General features: G+C 40.1%; 1 protein-coding gene across 12 annotated transcripts in view; it reads left to right on the top strand.

The window, feature by feature from the left end:
* Positions 1–25,777, top strand: part of RBFOX2 (RNA binding fox-1 homolog 2) — a 185,138-nt gene that overhangs the window by 36,369 nt on the left and 122,992 nt on the right. Inside the window, exon 1 of one of the 12 annotated variants that reach the window (XM_072128924.1) lies at positions 13,184–13,403. The exons of the other annotated variants lie outside the window; for them this stretch is intronic. Coding sequence (XP_071985025.1) covers positions 13,377–13,403 — 27 coding nt within the window. The 5' untranslated portion in view covers positions 13,184–13,376. Of the gene's footprint in view, positions 1–13,183; positions 13,404–25,777 lie in introns of those variants that run through there. 12 annotated transcript variants of the gene reach the window in all.

The raw sequence follows: 25,777 nt of genomic DNA, 5'->3' as shown, positions 1-25,777 counted from the left end.
TTAAGAAAGGGCTTTTGAAAAGACTTTGCAATAAAAAACCATCACAAATGACTTCATTTTCAGAAATGCTCCCATCCAGCTTTTCAAAACCACTTTTAGAAAGTTTTTTTTAACCCTTTCGGTGTTTCACAGGAATTAAAGAGAAATAGAAGTAAAATTTTAAAAAATAATTTTTTTCACTAATATATTAATTTAGGCCTAAAATGTACAAATTTACAATGGGTTGTAGCAAAAAACACCCCCCCCATTTTATTGCACAATTCCTCCCGAGCACGGAAATACCCCACATGTGGGTGTAAACTGCTTTTAGGGCATATAGCAGGGCACAGAACAGAGCGAGCACCATTTGGTTATGAGTGGGTAGATTTTCCTGGAACTGTTTTAGGCCACCATGATTCATTTACAAAGACTCTGGGGAATGGAAACATTTAAAAACCCCAACAAGTGACCCCATTTTGGAAACTACACCCCTGAAGGAATTTATTAAGGGGTATAATGGCCTTTTCTACCCCCTCTGTGTTTCACAAAAATTAAAATAATATGGAAATCAAATTTAGAAAAATAATTTTTTTCACTAATTTATTAATTTAGGCCTAAAATGTACAAATTTACAATGGGTTTTAGAAAAAAACACACCACCCATTTTATTGCACATTTCCTCCCGAACACGGAAATACCCCACATGTGGCTGTAAACTGCTTTTAGGGCATATAGCAGGGCACAGAACAGAGCGAGCACCATTTGGTTATGAGTGGGTAGATTTTCCTGAAACTGTTTTAGGCCACCATGATTCATTTACAAAGACTCTGGGGAATGGGAACATTTAAAAACCCCAACAAGTTTCCCCATTTTGAAAACGACACCCCTGAAGGAATTTATTAAGGGGTATAATGGCCTTTTCTACCCCCTCTGTGTTTCACAAAAATTAAAATAATATGGAAATCAAATTTTGAAAAATTATTTTTTTCACTAATTTATTAATTTAGGCCTAAAATGTACAAATTTACAATGGGTTGTAGGAAAAAGCACACACTCCATTTTATTGCACAATTCCTCCTGATCACAGAAATACCCCACATGTGGGTGTAAACTGCTTTTAGGGCATATATCAGGGCACAGAACAGAACGAGCACCATTTGGTTATGAGTGAGTAAATTTTCCTGAAAGTTTTATGTCACACCTTTCATTTACAAAGACTTTTGGGAATGGAAACAGTTAAAAACCCCAACAAGTGACCCCATTTTGGAAACGAAACCCTTAAAGGTTTCCAGAATAAGGCAATAGTGACTTATAGGCCCCATTCCACACTTATAGTAGATTTGAGCTAACAGAATAATGTAACACCACCATAAGTGAACCTTATTGAAAACAACACCCAGAAAGCAGAAATTATTCATCTAGGGGTATAATGAAAGTTTTTGGTGCTAGTAAAATTAAATCCAGGCAAAATCTATTTGCATATGTTGTGAAGAACACTTGTTCCTTCTGTATTCATCTAGGGGTATAATGAAATGAAATGAAATGTGGTTTTAAATTTTAGGTATAATATCACTTTGTAAATGGCCAACAATGCAATGAAATTTTGGGCATGTTTGTTCAGGATCATGCAAAAATAACAAAAATGACAAAATAACAATAAAATTAATATTCCAAGGAAGTATGGTAAGCGCGGAAACAGTCTTTGATGCACAACCCTGGCTTATCTGGGCAAGTGTCGCATTGATAACCGGTATCTTAGCGTGTTCACTTCTTGTAACACACACAGCATTTTTTGTATGGCCGTCTTTTCTTTTCTGTGGGGGTGATCCAGCAATTCTGCTGGCTTGACTAGTATGGGATGTGCTCGCACCCTCTTCACCCTCTGGGAACAGTAATTGCTTAATTACTTGTTCTTGGTATGCCAAGTATGTTACTTGTTGGCGGGTCTTGCGGTAAAAGATAAAAGAATTATACAATGCAGTTTGCACTAAATGCACTGCAACCTTTTTGTAAAGAATCGCATTATATGGCTGTAGCATTTGATCGGCTAGATCAACCCCTCCCATGTGTTGGCTGTACTCCTGTATGCAGACTGGCTTGAGGACTGTGGCATTGGCTCCTCTAACAGAGACAGGGGTGCTGTAATCTGCATGGATAGATGTGAGGACAAACACATCTCTCTTGTCCTTATATTTTGTCAGCATGATGTTACTCTGACACAAGGACTTGCTTTCACCCCGTCTCAATTTAAGGTCCACCAGATTTTTTGGGAGGCCTCTTTGATTCCTCCTTATTGTTCCTTTTTCAAGGAGGCACTGAAAGAGAGGGACACTTGTATAGAAATTATCTATGTAAAGGTGATAGCCTTTACTCATCAGGGGGAATAAAAGATCCCATACAATTTTACCACTTGTGGTTAGGACAGGGGGGCACTCAGGTAGATAGATCTGGGAGTCCTTTCCCTCATAGATATGGAATTTGTAGGTGTATCCGCTTTCACTTTCACAGAGCTTGTAAACTTTGATCCCGTATCTAGCTCTTTTGCTTGGCAGATATTGCCGAAATTTAAGCCTACCTCTAAAAAGTACAAGTGACTCGTCGATGGCTACATTTTTTTGTGGGGTGTAAACTTCCATAAATTTCTCAATAAAATTACTGGCCTAATTTTGTACAATCGGTCTTGGGCATGGTCACCAGCAGCAGGACTTTGACTATTATCACTGTAATGCAGGTCTACAAATTCCTCTGTAAAAAAAATTAAAAAAAAATCAAGTTCCTTGTACCCATCTGTATTAATATTTATTCCTGGGTTGGAACTGAATGCTGGAATTTGGGGAGAAAACATATTTGGGGGCTCCCAACCTGGGTCACTTGACTGCTCTTCACTCTGCCTACTGCGCCTTTGTGAGGGTTCATCACTGTCACTAGAGGAGGACATTAGAAAGTGTTCTTCATCACTTGCAGTGTCTGTATCTGAACACATGAAGGCATAGGCCTCATCCGCAGAATACACCCGTTTAGCCATGCTAGAAACTATATTTTTTTGTATTTTTTTGTTTTTTAGTATTTTTTTAATAGGTTTTTATTTTATGGTAGAACAAAAAACTAACTGAAACGTCAGCGCAGGAAGGGATACAAACGCTGAAGATCTGTGTAAGTGTAAGTATATGTAATAATGTACCCCTATAGTACTAAACTGATACTATATCTATAAAACTAGAAACTATATTTTTTTAGTATTTTTTTAGTTTTTTAGTATTTTTTTAATAGGTTTTTTTTATTTTATGATAAAACAAAAAACTAACTGAAACGTCAGCGCAGGAAGGGATACAAACGCTGAAGATCTGTGTAAGTGTAAGTATATGTAATAATGTACCCCTACAGTACTAAACTGATACTATGGGTCAGATTTACTTACCCGGCCCATTCGCGATCCAGCGGCGCGTTCTCTGCACAGGATTCGGGTCCGGACGGGATTTATGAAGGTAGTTCCTCCGCCGTCCACCAGGTGGCGCTGCTGCGCTGAAAATCATCTGAACGCGCCGGAATGCACCGAGCTGGACCAGGTGAAGGTAAGCGCTTCCCAAGCGACACTTTTTTGGTTTTTAAATGCGGCGGTTTTTCCGAATACGTCGGGTTTTCGTTCGGCCACGCCCCCAATTTCCGTCGCGCGCATGCCGGCTCCAATGCGCCACAATCCGATCGCGTGCGCCAAAATCCCGGGGCAATTCAGGTACAATCGGCGCAAATCGGAAATATTCGGGTAACACGTCGGGAAAACGCGAATCGGGCCCTATATCTATAAAACTAGAAACTATATTTTTTTTTGTATTTTTTTAGTTTTTTAGTATTTCTTTTATATTTTTTTAAATTTTATGATAAAACAAGAAACAGTAACTGAAATGTCAGCACAGGAAGGGATACAAACGCTGAAGGTCTGTGTAGGTGTACGTAACGTAAATAACGTACGATTTTATATACTGCTTTTGTGTATACAGTATATATCCCTAACCGCTAGCCCTGATCACTAACCCTAATCGCTGACCCTAATCACTATAGATATTCTGCAGCCCTAATCACTAGCCCTGGTCACTAGCCCTGGTCACTAGCCCTGATCACTAGCCCTGATCACACACAAAAAAAAAAAAAAAATTACAACTCCGGCTGTCACTTCTGTCACGAAATATGACAGAATCAGACCCGGGAACCAGCTCTCCCCTCCCTCTTTAACAGTGATTGGTCAGGCTGGATCCCCTGACCAATCACAGTGATCGTCGGGCAGGGACGGCTGTGATAGGTCCCTGGCCCGATGTCCGTGACGATCCGCTGTCGTTGACAGCTGTCATCACGGACTTGTCACCATGTGTTTACACATGGTGACAGTTTCAATGTATGACGATATAAATCGTCTTTTTGCGCGAAGTACTCGCGGAAAAAGACAATCTATATCGTCTAGCGTCGCTAACGTGTTAAACAGAAGAACAGACTGGAGAGTGTGGTTCTCAACAATTGGCAGAGTATTATGGCTTTCAAGCATGACCTCCCTGAGGCACCCAAGACTCCAGCCCCGTGTGAAGAGGTGCCTAGGAAAGCGACTCCTAAAACGCACTATAGGGAATGCAGAGTTTGTGGCCATAAACTACCTACTGGTTATGAGAAGGCCACTTGTAATGGCTGTATTGGCAATATATTAATGGAAGAATCCTCGGTCTGGATTGAATCATTAAAGGGGTATTCTCATCTGTGCATTCACATTCAGTTTCATTAAACTGCCATATATAAACATTTTTTCAATTGGATGTCTTTAAAAAAAATGTTCCTGTGTGAAGATAATTTCTCATAAATGTTGCTATGTTGTCCCTTAGAAACGAGATAGCTTCCTCGGTTACAACCACCCCACACTCTGGCAGCGGTGGCCAGATATGCGCTATTGAATCCTGCCTGACCCCCTGGATCCACCGATCATTACCACAGGACGGCTGTAAAACATGCAGTAACTCACAGACATTTCATATATAAAAACCTTTTATTTCCTCTGCAATCACTCCAGCAGAGGTGGTCGTATCTAGGGACACAGTCTTGTTTCTAAGGGACCAAATCACTACATTTATGAGAAATTATCTTCACACAGGAACATTTTTTTTAATAACATCCAACGAAGAAATGTTTATATATGGAAAATTTATGAAACTGAATGTGAATGCCCAGAAGAGAATTCCCCTTTAAGAAGTGTGGTTAGGGAGGAAGTTCAGAAAGCCAAGGAGGTATCAATTCCCAGCCCATTTCCTCTCACACCAGAACAGCCAGATACCTCCACAGCTTTTTATGTCACAGAGAGGTCGGGGTCAGAGGAGGAAGGTGCTGTCTCTGTTAGCAAATCAGGCTCCTTGTGTTAAGATTGGTACACAAAAGACAGGGGATAGTGAGCCCTGAGCTTGCCCCAACCTCTGTCCCTTCCTATAGCCCCCCCCACGCTAAACCGTGGGGCGACTACTTGAAGACTTCGAGATACACTGGAATAAGTGTGGGAAGGAAAACACAAACAGACTGACAACATAAAACACAAAAGAATCGTAAACAAGCCGGAATCACAACGAGAGGGTACGTCAATAGCAAAATCAGTAAGCAAAGAGTCAAAGTCAAAAACTAGCCGAGGTAACAACAATACAGATAAAGATACTGAGCAATACAACCTAGAGCAGCGAGTGGAGAAAGGGATTTTCAAACACTGGCACAGGTGACTAGTGAAGCTGCAATTTATGCAGCCAGAACTCCACCTCCAGAACCTGATAGGAGCTGGACAGCATCTGGGAATTAACCCCTCACGGTGCAGAACAACAGGCACCAAGCAGAGGTTCAAAGTCCCAGCCACTCCTAGACAGCGCGAGATCTTAGCAGCCGCTGCTCAGGACGAGAGGTGGAGTTTGCGCGGACACGCGCCGGGGTTCGGAGAACGCTGCTGGCACCACCAGAAGTCCCAGCATTCTCCCTAGCGAACCTGACACCTTGACCTCAGAGACGGAGCATGCAGGGCATCCATTATTTAGCATTGATGACTCTGATCACCTTCTAAAACTTGTCAGGATCACCATGGATATTGAGGATAAGAGAGAACCTAGATCTATCCAAGATATTATGTTTGAAGGGTTGAAAGAAAAGCATAAACAGGTCTTTCCTCTTCATGGAATGGTAACCTCTTTAATACAGAAGGAATGGAATTCTTCAGACAAAAAATCATATATTCCCAGATCAGTTGAGAGGTATTGCAGATGCTTCCAGCTCTGGGGGTACAGCTTCTAAGGTGGATGCGTCGTTAACCAAGGTCATTCCTTCCCTTTGAGGATATCGCTTCCCTTAAGGATCCCATTGATAAGAGGATGGAGTTTTTTCTTAAGAGATCATGGGATCAAATGCCTCAGCCTTTAAACCTAATATTGTGGCTGCTTGTGTAGCTCGCTCTGTTATTCTGGCTGAACCAACTAGATACTGGTTATTCAAAACAAAGTACCTAGAGACCCTTTGGCTTTATCTATTTCTAACATCCAGAAAGGTGCCGCCTTCCTAGCGGATGCATCTATTGACGCCCTAAGACTCGTGGCTCGTTCTTCTGCCCTATCTAACTCTGCCAGAAGGGCACTCTGGCTGAAGAACTGGCCAGGGGATGTGGGCTCAAGAAATAGGATGAGTGGAAACCCATGTGATGGTAAATTGTTGTTCTGTTCAGTTCTGGAGGCTCTGTTAGAGAAGACAAGCTATGAGATAAAGTAATTTCCCTCGGTAAGCAGCTAATACAGACCTTTTCATTCCTTTCGGAGGTCAAGACCCCAGAGAAAAGGAAGAGAAAGAACTCAGAATGCCAGACCCTTTCAGAGAAACAGGGGACTCTTATTCAACCAACCCAAAGAACAACCCAAGCGTTAGGGATAAAACCCTTCATGACGCCAGGCTCCCCATAGGGGGAAGATTAGCTCCCTTCTTCCAAGCCTGGTCATAAATAGCAGGAAGCAAGTGGGTGTTACACGCAGGGAAAAGGGGTATTTCACTGGACTCTCTTCTCCACCTTCACGGTTCAAGGTCACGAATCCTGCTCGAGGGGAAGACAGAATGACTATGATCTCCGAGGTTCAGACTCTGGTCCAAAAGAAGGAATGGTGTGAGGTTCCCCTTGCAGAACAAGGTCAAGGTTCATCCAAAAAATGCTTGAATAAAACATTCAACCATTTTTTGGATGGAAAAAAAACAAATTTTTCTCTAAGGCTTATTCTAAATCTAAACCCCTTAACCCCTACGGGACTCAGCCTCTTTTGGCCTTAAGGACGCGGCCCCATTCTTCAAATCTGACCTGTGTCACTATAAGTGGTTATAGCTTTGGAACGCTATGAGATATCCAGGGGATTTTGAAATTGTTTTCTCGTGACACATTGTACTTCAAATTAGTTTAAAAATTTGGATGAAATCTTTTGCGTTTAGTTATGAAAAAAAACTAAATTTGGCAAAAATTTGGAAAAATTCTTTATTTTCAACGTTCTAAATTCTCTACTTTTGATGCAGATAGTCATAGCTCCCAAATAAATTCATAACTTACATTTCCCAAATGTCTGCTTTATGTTGGCATGTTTTTTTAAGATTCCACATATTTTACTAGAATGTTATGAGGCTCAGAATTTAGGTATCATTTTTCACATTTTTTGTAAAATCACCAAAACCTGTATTTAGATGGACCTGCTCAACTTCTAATTGACACTGAGAGGCCTAAATATAAATAGTGAGACTTGTAAATTACCCCATTGTGGAAACTACACACCTCAACGTATGAAAAACCACTTTTAAGAAGTTTGTTAACCCTTTACGTGTTTTATAGGGGTTAAAACAAAATGGAGGTGCAGTCTGCAAATTGTAATATTTTTTCACAATACACCCATTTTGGGTGGAAAATTAAACATTTACAATGGATTAAGTGAATAAAGGCTTCACAAAGTTTGTTACCCAATCTCTCCCGAGTACAGTGATACCCCATATGTGGTGGTAACCTGATGTATGGGCGCACAGCCGGGCATAGAAGGGAAGGAGGCGCCATGCAGATCAGATTTGCTATGTCACATTGTACATGCTATAATTTTTTTCTTTTTTTTAATGTGGACCTATAGGGGCTTATTTCTTTTGCCACATGAGATGCACTTTTCTGGTAAGTAATTTGGGGGAATCTATAGGCTAATTGGTGAGATTTTATTAACTCTTTGTTGGTGGAGGAAATGAAAATCATTACTTTCCAGGAAGATTTTTATGGGGTTTTTTTTTGGCCGTTTACCATACCATAAAAATAGTATATTATTTTTATTCTATGGGTCGCCACGATTACAAAAAGACCTCATTTATATAGATTTTTTATTTTTTCCCATTTTTACTGAATAAAAAGTAATTTGGCAAAAATGTTGTTAATTTTAGCATCACCGTCTTTCATATGCATACCTTTTTTATTTTTCGCCTCACAAATCTGTTTAATGGTTTATTTTTTGCGAGAAGGATTGTTCTTTTTAGTGGTCTTATTTTAGAGTGCATAACATTTTTTAAATCACTTTTTAGAGCATTTTTATAGGGTATTAATTGAAAATGATCTTTTTTCTGGAGCTTTTTTTTGGGTTTTTTTTTACGGGGTTCACTTTGCGGATCTAATAACGATTCTGTTTTTTTATGAAGATTGTTACGGACGCAGGGATACCAAATATGTGGGGGTTTTGTGTATTTTATTCAATTGTACTGAATAAAAACCAATTTGGAGAAAATCTTGTTCATTTTAGCATCACCATCTTTTCATATGCATAACTTTTTTATTTTTTGGCTGACAAATCTGGTTAGGGGCTTATTTTTTGTGAGAAGAGTTGTTCTGTTTAGTGGGCTTATTTTGGAGTGCATAACATTTTTTAAATTACTTTTTAGAGCATTTTTTTATAGGGTATTAATTAAAAATGATCTTTTTTCGGAACGTTTTTGCGTTTTTTTTCTACGGCGTGTACCGTGCGGGTCCAGTAATGATTCTGCTTTATTATACAGATTGTTATGAACGCGGAAATACCAAATATGTGGGGGGGGTTTGTTTTTTTGTGTTTTTTATACATTATTAAGTGTTTTTATAGGAAAGTGACATTTTAGCGGCTTATATTTTAATGCATTTATTTTTTATTTATTCTAATGTATTAACTTTTGTGTTTTTGACTTTTTTTTAATTATGCATACTTGAACTTGAACCAGTGATGCTCTGATCACTGGTTCAAGTTCAATACACTGCTCTACAATACTATTTTATTGTAGAGCAATGTAAACTGTCTGAGCAAGCTCGCGCATGCTCAGACAGTTTGCAGTCAGACCCGGAAGGGGTCTGACTGCCAGGGAGACCGGGCAGCTCCGGGGCACATGCCAGTCCTCGGAGCTGCCCAGAAGTGGATCGGATCCCCCGGTAAGCGGCACGGGGGATCCGATCCACAGCGCAAAAACCCTTACACGCCGCGGTCATACTTGACCGCGGCGTGTAAGGGGTTAACACCCGCGATCGGAGCCGGCTCCGATCGCGGGTGTTAGCGCAGGCTGTCAGCTGTACTAGACAGCTGACAGCCGCTGCTTCTGGTACCGGCTCCGTTCGTGAGCCGGTGCCAGAAGCAGGACGTTATAGAACGTCCCCGTGCGCTAAGTCTCTAGCCCCGGGGACGTACTATAACGTCCTGGTGCGCCTAGGGGTTAAACAAATTTCTTCTTGTCCTAAATTTCAAAATGGAGACCCTGAAGTCAACCGTAAACCTACTGTTTCCCGGGTTGCTTCAAGGCTTCAATTGACCTGACGGATGAATATTATCACATCCCCACACATCTAGATTTTCAAAAATACTTGAGAGTAGCTATTCAGGTGGACTCAGATTGTTCATTTTCAGTACAGGGCACTAGCCTTCGGAATCTCAATCGCTCCATGGGTATTTACCAACATAGTGTCAGAAATGGCGGCCCACATGAGAGAGGCTCGAAGAGTAGGCGAGATAGCGGCTCTGTCATATAGGTCTCCATACTGTAAGATCTTAGATGGCAGGGTTATTCCAAGACCAGATCCTACCATACACTGCCATACTATAGTACATTGTAATAGATAAAGCAAGACCGCTTCGTGTCTTGGTATAACCCAAGGCTGTCATGATAACAGATAGCTGATCCCTGATGACGTCACGCACCATCAGCTTAACGCCTAAAAGGCTATCATCAATCTGGGGTGTTGGTGGTGGATGCCCACCTTGTATGGCTCAGGCCGTGAGCCCTCTCCATATACCCGCAGCCCGCGTGTGACGTACTAATAAGTCACAAGAGGTTGATACTATTTGTTTCCCGTAGAGATCACTTTCATGCCAGCACAGTATCCACAGGAAGTATTGGTAAGTTGGTAAGATCAATATAATGTACACTCTGCACCCCATCTTGGCAGAGAAAAAAACAGAAATGTAGATATTTTTTTACTAATTTATTTAACAAGAAAAACTGAAATATCACAATATTTCAGTTTTTCTTGTTTAATAAATTAGTAAAAAAATATCTACACCAACACCACCAACACCCCAGATTGATGATAGCCTATCTATTCTTATATAACTCACATGCTGTCCATTTCTTTCCGATTCTCCTTAGGACGTGGTCACATGGTGCGTTTGGTTTGTGTTTTTGGTTTCATTGCATTTTGAAATGCATTACAACAGCTGAGGAGAGGTGATTTGCTTAATTACATTACTGTTAACATTTGCATTTACAAAACACAATGTAAAAGTGATATTAACGCTTGCGAATGCAAATGTTAACAGTAATGTAATTAGGCAAATCCCCTCTCCTCAGTAATGCATTTCAAAACGCAATGAAAACGTAACCAAAATGCATCATGTGACCGCACCCTTAAGTTGGTCCTTCATTGGAGTCCAGCTTTGTTAAAACAAACTGATTGGGCTTGATTAGGAAAGGTACAAACCTGTCTATATAAGACCTCACAGTGCATGTCAGAGCACAAAAGAATTTCTTCAGCACTCAAGGTTCCTAAGAGCACAGCGGCCTCCATAATCTTTAAATGGAAGAAGTTTGGGACAACTGAAATAAAATACATCTATGGGCACCAGATTAGAATGAAGATACCACATTAGATGAAAAGCAAGGGAGTGCCACGCGAAGTTGTAAAATGTAACTACTTACGTAGAAAAGATGTAATACAGAATGTAATACAGAACCAGGACGGGAAAACAATTAGATACAATACCAATGAAGATATATATATAGGACCTATAGGACCACAGTATACTCTAACAAGTAATACTCATAACCACTTCAAATTAGAATATATAATGCAGACTTTATTAATCAATATGGCCATCAAAAAAGACATTAAAAACAGAATAAAATCCACAGGAACAAGAGTGTGGCGATGGTCAACAGTATCCAGATACATAACAAGCATAACCAAATGCACATAAATAAATGAGAACACAGTATACTCAATTTTGGTTGTAATCCAGCACATTACCCACCCGGGTGTTGCATAGTACCAAAATTGCCAGCCTATAGGTAAAGACAACCGCCACAGCACCCCGATGCACGTTTCGCCGTCGCTTCCTCCAGGGAGTGTACTGTGGAGCGGTAGCTGCCCGGCATATATACCCAATATTGAAGGTCAGATGTTAACATAAGACCAATGGGATTGTGACATACCTAATGAGAATGTGGACGGCATGTGTGTATGTTGGCGCATCGCCTCGGTCAGCAAGCACCCAGACGGGGGCGGGACCGGGTTCCGGAAGACGCTCAACGCGCAAGGTGTGCGCGTCATCGTGAACCGGAAGTCCGGAGCCACCACCGAACTAGGCGCATGTGCCGGAGCGATGCGCACCACTTTGCCATCTTAGGTGTGGGCAAAGTATGGGCAAGTCCAAAAATTGATGGATAAATATACAAGTAAGTATTTAAGGCAGGAAATAGACCATGAACAGAAAGAAAAATGGAAATTAGTTAATTATCCCATGGCATGGAGCGCTGTATCCTAAAAATCGGGATGCAAAGGGTTAAGTTATACATGATTATGCTCTGAAGATATGAGGAACATATATTAAATAAGGTTATGTATAAGGACATAAGAGGCTAAAAGTGCTATAGTGCCTATAGTGCAAAAAAGTTTAGAATGTAAGGTGCACTATTGTAAAAAGTGGTAAAGTGCATACAGGAATCAGTGAATCTCGATATGAGGATTATGAAAACCGTCTCCTGGGATATAGAAAACAATTAGTGCATATATCAAAATACCAACAACATAAGTGCAAAAGGACAGTCCTCTCCTTCCTAAAGGGGATAATTAGTGTTGGTTCTTTTTCAAGTTTTTATGAGCAACAAAAAAATTTGGATGTTACAATACATTATCTTGTGGAAAGGGGGTGATGTGTATTTTCAGTTGTTGTTGTTTTACTGATTTCATTGACCAATATGGGCTTATGCATGTGTAAAATACAGCAGATACCCCCTATATAGAGATGGATAGTGATCCCTTTCCATGCACCCTTACCATGCTGCATTGAAATGGCACAATTTGGTCCAGGTTTATTGTACTTACAGGCTTCATTCACAGGTTGCATTGCAGTTTTGAAAAACACCTTGATTTAGAAAAAACACGTGCTTTCATATGATGTTTTGCCTGATGCATTTGGAATGCCTTTCAAAACTGCGATGAAAACGCAACATGTGAATGCAGCCACAGTGCCCAGTGACAGCTTCAATAATATATGCTGTAAACAAAGGACTTGGTCAGAGTTTTCATCAGGGTTTTTTGCCATTTTATATGGATGCAGCTGTTTTGCCCAAACTAGGAGTTAAGTGATAAGATGTAACAAAAAAAATAAAATAATAATAATAAGTACTATCCGCCTTTTATTATTTATACCTGGTGTGTGTTTATAAAAACATTTTAATTAGCCATATTTAGTTTTTTTACTCCCTGTATTTTATTGATCATACTTTATACTTTTTTTCCCCTAGCTTTCTTTACAGCAGTGTCTGTTTTTCCTTTCGCTCTCTGCCATGGGTAATGGGAGATGGATCTTTTCCAGTCAGTCAGGCAGTAGAGGAAGGGGGAGGGGAAAGGAAGAGACAGGAGAGAGCTGGGAGCAAGTCGGGGAGGGGAGTGGCAGAGCAGTGATAAATTGGCCTTGGTGTCAGAAGGAGGAGCTTGATCCTGAGAGAAAGGGAGAAAGGAAAGATAGGAAGGAAGGAGTCGTACACAAGGACATAAAACAGATTGTACAGGATTTTAACCGATCTCTACATAAAGCTAAGCTTGCGGCGCAGCGACAGTCGGATCCTGAGCTTGCACGCTGTCTGCTCTTCTCTTGTGTTTTATGGAGAAGAGTAAAATGGTTTCGCAGGTAAGGCTGCAGCACGTCTCGGTGTGTCCATATTGGGACATTCGTTATCGCTGTGAGAAGCACCCCTCCCTTTTTCCTTAGTACTTCTCCCCATTCTTTGTATTAGCTTCTTTGTTTCTTTTCTTTATTGGTACCATGTGCGGTCAGACCTTGCCTTGTAACATTACACGTCTCCCAGCCGTTCCCCCATTTTGTCTTTGTGCTCCGTGTTTTTTTTTTTTTTAACATTTTTTTTTTTCCTCTCCCAATACATAAAACCATATGATCGTTTCCGACCGGAACACGTTGGCACTGCAATTTTATTTTCTCGGGGAGAGAGACGCTTTTTTTTTTTTTCTTTCGATGTAATTTTGATTTGTTTGGGTGTTTATAATTGGCAGTTTAATGTATCGGCTAGTGTTCTATTTGTGGTATTGGTTATAGCACGTTACGGCGGGGGCATTTCCTGGGTAATGCAGATTGCGCAGGGAATCCTGCAGAGGGGTACGTGGTATATCCTACATTTCGCGTTACATTCTTGCCGCACACAGGTTATATTGAAGCGGGTGTTTCGTGTATGGTGGTGTTGCTTGCTTACTGCCATTTGAAGGTTATTATCGGGGCCATTCTTTTGTACGGCATTACATGTTTTCTGGGTGGGGGGCGCTAAGGAGGATTCCCGCACCTTGCTGCTGCATTGGTTTTTTTCTTCTTTGCATGCTGGGAATAGCCCTTTAGGGCTGGGGTTGCAGATTCTATCTGAAATGCAGCTTGGTGAAGAGATCGTGTCTCTGTAGCGTTGGTGACAATATACTAAATGAAATATTCTGTGATGCGGGTGCCTGGGACAAATACGCGAATGTGATTATGACGCAATGAACATTTGGCCCAAGGGTTTTCAACAATTTAATGACTCTGCAGATTGTGAACGCGTCTGTGTACGAGCTGCCTGCAGTCCCTATCTGCAAGACTTTGACCCACTCGTCATTTGCTGCCTTAACATACGGGTTCAAGTGCCTGTTGTTGACGTTACCAGGCTGTGGGATTCTGTGGTTGCCGTTCTTCCCCATGCCTCTGCCCTCGCCTTTTAAGGATTATAGATATATATATTTTTTTGCGAGTGCAAAAACCATTCCCAAATATATGGCTGTCTGAACGTGTACAGCGCATGCTGGGTTCGGTGGTTGAGCATACACTTCAGATCAGTAGGTATTCCTGCACCCTTAATGCCTAAGGGTATTTGTGCTGCGGCTTGTGAATATTCCTTAAACCCTTACTATTATCTTTAAATTATCTTTAATCTTTAAAATTGGTGAGTTGATTGATATAACAATAAGAACAAAAATGTAGAATTTTCTTCCCTTATTATTGATTCCTTTTTTTTTTTTTTTTTTTTTTGCTCAAACTGTGCAGTGTATATTCATATCCTACAGTATCATAGTAAAATCTTTCTACTCTGAATTCGATAAGATTAGTGTTTTTGCAGTTATTATGAGTGAGGGTTCAATAGACCAATTAGCAATTCTTTGAGCAGCGATGCATAATCTGTAGGTGCTATATAAATAATTTTTATTATTAGTTGTCCGAAAGGGGGGGGGGGATGACATACACTTCCTTCACATGCTTTAAAAGTCTGTACGCTTTACATTGTCAAGTATATTGTGTAGTATCTATTGCAATTTATATTCTGTAGACTAGTTCAGCTTTGTTCCAAAGAGGGCAAAGACTGCAGGCATTTGAATATCACTTTTTCATGTTAGTTATTTTAACCTCTTTCTGCTCCTTTTCTATTTTGTGTTTTAAATTGTGTTTTTTATCAGTTACGTAGCTGTTTAAGAACTTGAGACTTTTTCATGTGGGCTCTGTTTTTACGGTTTTGCACTCCAAATACCACCTCCCCTTTTATTCTTTTGTGTCAAAAAGATCAGATGCCAAATTTGTATAGATCTTCTTATCGCCTCGTGCTACAAAATGCATTTTTTTCCATGAGGTTTACCAGCGGAAAAATTTTTATTTTTTTGCCATTGTTGTGGGCCAAAATATCCAAACATGTTTTAGGTTTGTTTTTAGGTGCTATTGAAATAGGCCTTCAGTAGACTGACAGCTAAGTATCAGCCCTGGGAGTATCCGAGAAACTTCTGGTTGCCAAAGTATCCATGGGATCTGACCAGCACACGGGAGCAGATTTATAGTGGCTTAAGCTGCATGATGGTGAGAACTATGTGGTGCTGATGTAGTATTTGAGAATTTTTTGGGGGTAAAAAGTCACATATATTTGACTGATCCCAAAGTATCCCTTAGCCAAGAGGGGACTTGAAAGAATTTGAGCCTGTATTTTTTTCAAGAGTTGTACTTCACAAGTCTAACACATTTGGGTTCACTTGATAAAGTGGAGGCTAAAGTTAAGTGGAGCAGCTTGGCAAATGTCACAAATTTTTGTGCAAATCGGCAATTTAAACCTTTTTGCCTGTGTATGTGTACACCAAAAAACCCTTGATAAAGACCAACTCAGTTGAAATGCGCATCTGGTAGGGCACCAGTCATTGTCCACTTTTATTTTTTAACCTTGTGCAGGTATAACAAGCAAGCTTTCTTGCACTTTATTAGTAAATTAACATTGCTTTTCTGTGTGTTGTGACACTTTGTTGTGATATTTATGCAGCTATATACAAAATAACCAGAAAAGTTTTTTTTTATGTAGACCACATTGTGACTGGGGTTAAGGCATTATTAGCCCCAATCCTCCTGAGGACGCCATGTTGGGGGGGGGGGGGGGGGCTAGTCTGTTAGGTTTTAATTCAGAGGCAGCGGATAGCTAGGCTACCTAGGGTGAAATATGAAATAATTAGAAATATAGCTAGCTAGCTGCAGTATCAATTATTCAGACCATTAGACAGGGGATACTGGGTTGTTACCTCAGTAACACTGGGCGGCTAGACATGTAACCCTAAGGGGCAGTACTACACAGAAGTGGGTAATAGTAACTTAGTGTGAACTGAACCCAATAAACAAACACCGAACCCCTCCACAGTATAAAATACAGCTACAGTCTCGTAATCCCATATTTGGTGACTGTGCACACTACCAGTTCCCGATATCTATTCAGAGATGTGTACTACTTGATAATCCCGATCACCCTGTCATGGTGAAAGCTGCTACCCCCTGCACTCTGTAAAATTTTAAAACCTAATATTGGATGAAGCTTTATCCATCTTTTAATAAATATCAAGAAGTTACTTTTTAGTGACCAATGGACACATTTTCTTTGATTTATGCGGCTATATACTTAAAGTGCAATTGCAATACTATCTGCACACATAAGGGGTAGTCCCGCGAAGATTTTTAAATGCACTCAGAAGAACAAAATCAAACCTTCTCTAATTCACTGTTATTAACATACACAGTATTTTACAAAAATAATTCCAGCCTGTCTCGATCTGTCCTGCTGTTTACAATTTTGGTTGTTCCTGGGTCTGACTGTAAATGTATGGTCTAGGGTTGAATTCTTCTCATGAATACAGTCTCCTGTCTGCACACTGCTGTGCTCTCTGCCTCTTCCCCCTCCCCATCTACATTACAAGACCAGCTCAGACACTGTCACTTCCTGCCAGCAAGCAGAGCGCAGAGACTTGCTCTACAAGCTACATACACGATAATCACAGGGGGGGGGGGAGGCATCACAGAACTGACTGAGATAGCAGATTTGGGAGTCTGTCATTGTGCTTTATATCCATCTCTAGACTCTGATCTCTTTTTCTATGTGTCCATTAGAACATTCAGAAGCTGGATATAAGTGTAGATAAACCCCGTACCATGATAATCTAGGCACATTGTCGGCACACAGCATCACATAGCACAGATAAATCATGAAGTGTCTGCTTGGAGTACTCGTCCACATTCTGGAATTCTACAATGATGATCACTGAATTATAGGAGCTAAAATGGCAATAAAACTGAGTAAAAATTTTAATGCTAATAATCTGCTATGTATATTGTACCATTTATAAACTTGGCATAAGCCCTGGACTGTCTTTATACTATGTACACTTTTTAGTATACTGGATTTAATAAAGACCTTTTTATTTGTCCTATCTATCAAAATATAATAATTGTTTTTCACTGCGTTGTAACAGAAAATAGCGCCCAAAGAAGAAAATGGCACTTTTTTTGCCTTTCAATAAGTGATCAAAGGCAAGCATTCACACCTACTGCTCGATAGATGCCTTCCTCTCCCTGCATGGGATAGGGAGGCGACATCACGCAGGAGGCTTGAATATTTAGCAGCCCGGAGCATGCTTTTTCTAACAATTTTTCCAGGCTCTATACTGGTATATCAACATTAAATAAGGCCAACACTGGAATCGGAATGAAGACCTTAGGTGAGTAGTTTATTTTATGTTTTCCGTAATAGTAGTGTGTTTGTGTGTGTGTTAGACAGGCATATAAATTGATACGAATTGGCAGGCTGTGGCTGATACGTAGGCTTGGAGTGCAGCCTGGGAACTAGTGTAAAATTACATTTTTACCTTCACAAACCTTCACCTTGTATGGTTACCATCACATTAGGACCTCAGCAGGCATCAACTTTTTTTCAGACTCCACAGTCCTGCTTTCCTGGTCATTTTAGCAGTGCTGAGATAAATAGGTTCCTTTCCAGTGCTTATTCCTCAGAGTGCAGCTGACAAGTTCCTGCTGCTCTTGGGACCCCTCCTGCCACTCTGCTCTGTGTCATGACTCCTGACACGAACACAAGGTACCAGCAACCAGTAGTGGTATCTACTTGTCAGCTGTACCGTACTGCTCCTGGTGCAGTGCTGCTGAATACAACCAGCATGGGATATGGAGGAGTGAAGAAGTTCTGGTGCAGGGATGAGGAGAGCCAGGAAAAGAGGATATATTTTTATTTTGTCTATCCTGGAGTCTCCAGTTTTATGTTGTAGGGGTTGCCAGTATTGTCTTGTATGTGTTCTCCAATAATAATCTGCACTGGGGTTCTCTAGTATTCTTAGTTTTATGCTCTGGGGGTCTCCAATTCTATTGTCTGAATGCAGTATTTGATTTTTGGGTGGCATTCTTTACTGTATTGTGATTGTTGGTATATCTGGTTACTGATTTAAATTCTTGTGTTAAATAACCATTTTATGTGCATCAAATATATGAAATATAACATTTGTTGAATATGTAGAATTTTTTTTATTAGATTGTGCAGCAAAGGTTTAGATTTGTTCTTTGGATCGATAATTATCAGTTTTATATTTTGCTATGGAGTCATTAAACATGTTTTGAAGCAGCATTTATTGGCTGTATGTGTTTGCACAGAAGGATTGGAGGAGTATTGGGGGGTGGGATGCCGAGAACATTTAGTGCATTACACTCATTATGGCATTGCTTCCTTTGTGTCGCCCTTCCTAATTTCCTCCTAGATTGCAGTTGTTCTAGCTGAACCTAGTGCCAGGCAGATGTTTCTGACATTTTGCAGTGCAAATATACACAGCTTTCATATTGTAAACTATTATCAAAAAGCGTTTTTTGTTCATCCTTTTTATCTGAAGGAAGCTTTTCATTATGCATTGTTTTTAATATTCCTGTGACATGCAGGGCAGGCTGGAAATTTAAAGTGGCCCTTGAAGAAAACCTAGTGGTGCCATGATACAGGCAGTTCGAATTTGTCTGTGGGCAGGGACATCCCAAGTAGGTGGAGTCAGCCCACCATAGCCACATTCATGATAAATAAGGCATAGCAAATGGTAGAATGCAGATAGGTGCAGGTAGGCCCGGGATTACATTTAAGTGGCGTGTTTTGAGGCTTCTGAAGTGGCTGCATCACATAAATATTTGCCACAACGTAGGTGTGTATTCTGAGTTTGCCTTTTTTCTCTAATATGCAATGGAAAGCCACTTTTGACATAATCTCTACTACACTTAAGCACCATTGAAGACAGGTTTTTAAGGTTGTTTCATACATTAACACCAGACAGGCCTAGTCTTGTTTTCCCATGGTTTCCCCATCTTTGCTGGAGGTCATGTGGCCACAGGGGAACATTGCTTCCTATCCTGTGGGGTTGCCCCAATAATTTTCACTTATGGAAACAAGCATAGATTATTCACAAAGATATATCTGGGAAAAGCCTCTGCCAACCCAAGCATTACTGTTCTGAATTGGGGAGGAATATTTTCCATATGCAAGAACAGTAGCCTCTTATTTTCCTTTCAACCAAACCTTGGTAAATGTGCCCCAATGACACTCTCAGCTCTGGGAAATCAATAAAAGTCGGCTCTAATGACACTCTCAGCTCTGGGAAATCAATAAAAGTCGGCTCTGATATAAAGACCTTATCTGTCTGTAGCTTGTAGAGCAAGTCTCTGCACACTGGTTGCCGCAACAGGAAGTGCCTGTGTCTGAGCTAGTCTTCTCCGCATACTGCAGTGCTCTTTGCCCCCCAGAAATAACAAGAGAAGCTATTCATGAGGAGAATCCGACCAGAGCCAGAAGATTTATGGTTTTATTCAGGGGCAGCAAAAATTGTAACCGCAAGGACTGATGCAATTATATTCGTGAACTGCTGTGTTTTTGTTAACAGTGAATAATAGTGAATTTTAACACAAACTGGAAAAACCTATTGACTCGAATATAAGCAGAGGGTGGGAAATGCAGTGGTGCCAGCTCCCTGTAGTGCATAGCCTGCCAGGAAGCCGATCCCTGCGACGGTCAGCGTGGGGACACAGAGCCGATGCCGGAGCATCACTTTTATAGACAAGGACCTTCCTGTTGGGGGGGGGGGAGGGGAGGGGAGTTGTTTTTCTTGACTCGAGTATAAGCTGAGGTGAGGTTTTACAGCACATTTTTCGTGCTGAAAAACTGGTTATACTTCAGTATATATGGTAATTTGTTTTAATCCAAAAAAACGAATGTGAATTTTTTAAGGGAGTTTAAAAAAGCATGCACCAAAACAATTTTCGTTAATTCAATAATGTTAAGAGGCCTGATACCATTTGCCAAGTAACTCAAATGGATTTCACTGTTTGCAATATACACTACTAGAGGTGTACATTTGACACCAACATAGTGAAAAAAATAAAATAATTTCTGGCCTGTAAAATCTTGATTAAGCTGCTGTTAAGCATGTGCAGAATAATCTTATCAGTTACAAGTTTATTGGATCTGTTCTAATCTTTAGATTTGATGTATAATCTGAGATAAAGATGGATTATCAGGATGATCTAGGCTTGTCTGTGGTTTTGCTTATAGTACTAAAGAGCATTGCATTCCTTTAAACAGATGTATACATGATTCAAGCCTTTCCTGGTCCAGGATTGTTGGGCTTTATTTAACGTTTTTATTTTGGTTTTATAATGGTTTTACAATGAATTGTAGTTGTAAATTATTTCAATGTATTAACCATTGCTTTATAGCTCTGTTTATGCCTAGGAAAATGTAGAAATTATTGCTGAAAAAAAAATCGTACATTTCATGCCATGAAATTGCTAACTAAAAAAGCAGAATAGTTTTTTTTGCCTAAACGTCTACAAAAAGTTGCATATTGGAGCAAAACCTGCAGTCGGTGCTGGCACAGATCCTGGGTGTTAACCCTTTAAAGGGAACCTACCACCACGAATCTACCTATAAAGGTAGATCGGGTGGTAGGTGGATCAAAGCTTTATATGCAAATTTTGTTATGAGGCTACACGGCTACTCCACGCCCCAGTAGCCTCTTTACTCCTCCTACCCACACTCTTAGGTGTGCAGCTCCTCGTAGCTGCGCGCCCTCGTCTGGCGAACCTGCCGTCTGCGCATGCGCAGAGCAGCAGGCCCACGCCTGCGCGATCAGTGCTCCGAAGCCGGAGTTGCACAGGTGCGGGCCTGCTCTTCTGCGCAGACAGCAGGTTCAGCGGACGAAGGCGCGGAGCTAGTAGGAGCTGCGCGCCGAAAAGGGCTATCCTCATGTCCTATTGATCCACCTATCACCCGATCTACCTTTTATAGGTAGATTCGTGGTGGTAGGTTCCCTTTAAATGCCCCCGGCAAAGCTGCTGGAGGCATTTAAATCCTGGTGTCGCCATCTTGGATTGGGTTGCCAAGGATGTCTGTTTTTAACCTATTCATTACAATCATAATCTGAAAAACAAATACTGAAGGTGTACCTAAACTTTATTAACCCCTTAAATACACAGCTCAATCCAGTGTACTGGGAAGCTGAAGAAAAATTCCAAATGTGGTGAAAAAAACCACATTTGTGCCATTTTTCTTTTGGGCCGTGGTTTTGCAGCTTTTACTGTATGCTCCAAATTATCCACTGGGTTTGTTTCAAAAGGTGATTAGTGTTTTGTCAGGCGCTGGGACGACTCTGTATATATTGGTGTGTTTTTAGTAAATTAAAACAAAAAAAAAAAAAATGTAAACCTGTAAAAATGCTTCAATTGGCCATATTCTGTGGTGTAAGTTGACCTTTTCATTGTTACCATTTTGTAGACTGTATGGCCGCCTGATCACTTATCAATTTCGATGTGTTGCCAATTGGCGATTCATACTTTTGAGGGCTATTTTTCATTATGAGGTCTACCACTGGGAATGGCCAATTTTATCAAAATACATAAACTGTTAGGCCCCTTGCGTTTTTCACACGCGTTTTCTGCACATGCTTTTTACACGCAGAACTTGCATTGCACTCTGACCCATTGTAATAAATGGGTCTTTTCAGACTTGCATTTTTTTTCACACGCACGCATGCGTTTTTTTTAACGTGCGTTTAAATCTCAGCATAAAACGCACCATACAAGTCTATGGAGATGTATCAAAAACGCATTGCACTCTGAGACACACGCAAGTGCAATGTGTTTTTCACACAGCAATTGCCATAGAAAAGATAGAGCTCAGTCCTGAGTCCTTGAGTCCTTTTTCACTGAGGCATTGAAATTGCATTGAAATTGAATTGAAAGACACTGAAAACTGATTGAACTCTGATGCAAAATGTGCATTTTTCACTGACCAAACCCTGATTGCACCCTGAACAAATTTTGACGAGGTCTGCAACGCAAGTGTGGAAGGGGCCTTAGTTTGGGATGTGATGCTTAACATGTTTATGATTTTTCATTCATATTTCTATCAGTTCAAAGTAAAGGGGGTGTTTTTAACTTTTTATGGTTTTATCTATTTATTTTGTACTTCAGATTTTTTTTTTTTTTGTTACCCCTGGGGTACTTGAACTTTTGGTGGACTGATTCTAAAACTGATACTGAACTGACAATCTTTAGTCTCACATGGCCTTCCAACTGTCACAGCAACGGATAGTCGTGCCCTTATGGTGAAGCGGCCCAACATGGTGGTGACCACACGGCTTTGCCGGAAGCATTTAAATGGTTAACATCCACGATGTTAGCAGTGGGTTTTTGCTGAACTATGCACCACCCAGTGTGTATAAAGGAGGCTCAGCCTTTCAGTTCTCTTCTCTTCATTTGCTGCCACACCAAGGAAACATTGTGAAACTTCATGGTGTGGCAAGGGGTTAAAGGAAGTAAAAACGATAGTTTCCCATACCTCCGGACTCATTTTTTTTTTTTTAACTACTTATTTATACCGACTAGGCTGTATGAATATTAGGATTGTTTATTGTTGTGGTGGTTTTTTTTTTTTGTTTGTTTTTTTAATACAATTTACTTCATCCAGCAGCCTCTAGTAGTGTGCTAATTGATCGGCCTATGAGCCTCCTAGTTGGAAAGAAAAACTGTTGGGAGCCAAGACAGGAATTGGAGATTTGCATAACTTGTCATAATGTTACTGATTACATTTCTATTGAAATGTAACTGGAAAAATCCCTTAAATGGTCTTTAGGTTTGTCTCCAATCATGAATCCTGAAGTTTATGCTGTATAATATGGCAGGCTCCTGGTTCCAAAGCATTTTCATAATCACACATTCTTTACTTTCCTGCATGGCACTTCTAATTCAACATATAATGTTCATGGACCGTTCTGAACCCAAATATTTCAGTTTTGCTATATTTTTCTTCGGGGGGGGGGGGTTAACTGTTTTTGTTGCTACTGTTTTGGGGACTCTACAACCCTTTTAATCATTATGTTTTTTTAAAAAAAGTAAAAGTTAAATTTGTTACGTAGAAAATAAGCCCTCACACAGCTCATAGAAAAATTTAAGTTAATGGATTTTGAAGATGGAGATCGAAACATGAGCGAAAATACCTGTGTCCTAAAGGGGCTGGACACTTTTGAATACATCTCTTCCATTAGTCTAATGGACATAACTTTGCCTCATCACATGCTGCACTTCTTCTATTTCTATGCAACTTCCTGTTTCTCACTCCTTCAGTCTGTCTGTAATTTCTGCTGTTTGTAGTGTCCATCTTTACAGCTACAAAAACCTTCTCCTAGAAATATCCTTCGGGTCCTAAGGAGTTTCGGATATCTCCTGGGAGAATCCCTCACTGGATCCCTAAAATTATTTGGCAATTAGGTTGCCATGTAGGCTTATGGAGTCTTTTAATCATGTCATAAGGCCTCTTGTAGGTAACGCTTGATGTCAAGGGAGCTGCCTTACAAGGTGAGGTGTGGTTTTCCTTATCCCATCCTGGAAAACTTTGCCTATTGTCCCTAGATCCCTGAAACAGACTTCATAGAACATTTTTTTTAAATTGTGAGGAGTGCGGTTTTGAAAATGGGGCAATTTATGGGGTTTTTCTATTGTAAATTCCTTTCAAAGTCATTGCTTACTGAAAAAAGTCTTTGGCAGTTTTCTAGGAAATCTGAAAAATTGCTTTTAAAATTGAATCCTAAACATATATTTATGTATGCTGCCCATTACCAATTTTCATTTACCATATTAAAAACTTTTGTCTTTAATCACACAATACATTTCAGAATAAGTTTAGATATTCCTATGAAATAAACATCCCGAAAAGTCTAAATGCTCCACTTGATACTCCTGCACTTTATCTACAGCCAAGTCCTCCTGCTTTCCCAGATTCCAACAATTAAATATATAGATGAGCAAATTGGGATGGAATGACTTTGTGAAAAGCAGCAAACTTGGATTTTACTACAAAATTCAATCCTTCAAATTTTTCAGCTATCAACTAGTGAGGGGTATTAACGAATCCCGGTGCAGAGTCTGAGGGTGCGGTCACACGTTGCAGTTAAAACTGCATCACAATTCGTTTTTGGTTTGCTTTAGGTGGTATTACTTATATTAACAAGACATCAAATCAACAGGTGAATGACATTTTATTGAACATCTTTCTCCTTCAAAATCAAATTCACCCATTCAGTTCATGTCAATTTCACAGGTGAAAGACAAAACTGCACCTAAAATCACCTCAAAACTGCGATAGTTTTAACTGCAACGTGTGACTGCACCATGACAGTTTCTGGTTCTGTCACTACTTTGCTATTAATTTAGTGATGAACTAATGAATATGGCTGTGCACCCCCCCCCCCCCCCACCTGTGGGCCACCGAATAATTCTACACAAACTATCGATTCAGTTTCAACAGTGGATGCAAATATGGAGCATGGTGAAGATGAAAACCAGGCAAATGGTAATTTTTCCATGAAAGAGATAATTGAAACAATTTATGGAGTTCCATAAGGTTACCCAAATAAAAAAAATGAAAAGGAAGCTGACACATAAATACTAAGCACAAGTAAAGAAGCCTCTCATCCACACACTACACAAACGGGGCCATTGAAGTACCACAGCAGGAACCAACTGAAGAAGATTCAGTGATGATGACGAAAAGAAATGTTTCACCTCAAAAACAAAGTTATAGCCACTTAGAGAAACATATCAGAGTTTAAAAATAGAGCTCTTGCATTTAAATGTTCCCAGTGGTCACCAAAATCGGGGCCCTGAAATACCCTCAAAATGCATTATGTAAATGGAGTGCAGGTACACATACTTAAAGGATATCTACCACCAGGATGAAAGATCTGCTCTTCTTTCAGATTCTTATGCCCTGGTTTTTACAAAAAAGGCTTTTAAAATTGTGCAAATAATCCAGAAGGGCTTCAGGTTCCAAAAGTAGCTTAACCCCTTCATGATCAATGGTCATTGATGCCTGAATGTCCAGGTCCATTTTTGATGTTCTGCTATGTATTTCTTTAAATGAAAAGCTTAACATATCATAACTTTTGCTTTGTTTTTTTTTCATGACATGTGAGACGTTAACTTGATAGGATAATTTTATTAATTACATATTTTGTTCTTTATAAAATTTTCCAATAAGTGACAAATGTGCAAAAATAATCTCATTTTTTCCAAATTAAAGTATAAGCTTTTACCAAAGTGTTATAAATATGTACAGCATTATTCCATCACCCTTTCCCAGGTTCAGCTACAAATGCAGAGGGTGCATGTACCTCTACAATGTGAAAGTGAGTCTCCTGCAG

The sequence above is a fragment of the Engystomops pustulosus genome, chromosome 10 (genome assembly GCF_040894005.1).
Source record: "Engystomops pustulosus chromosome 10, aEngPut4.maternal, whole genome shotgun sequence".
Taxonomy (NCBI): Eukaryota; Metazoa; Chordata; class Amphibia; order Anura; family Leptodactylidae; genus Engystomops; species Engystomops pustulosus.
Note: the sequence above shows the minus strand (reverse complement) of the source record. Positions and strands in the feature narration are given on the sequence as shown.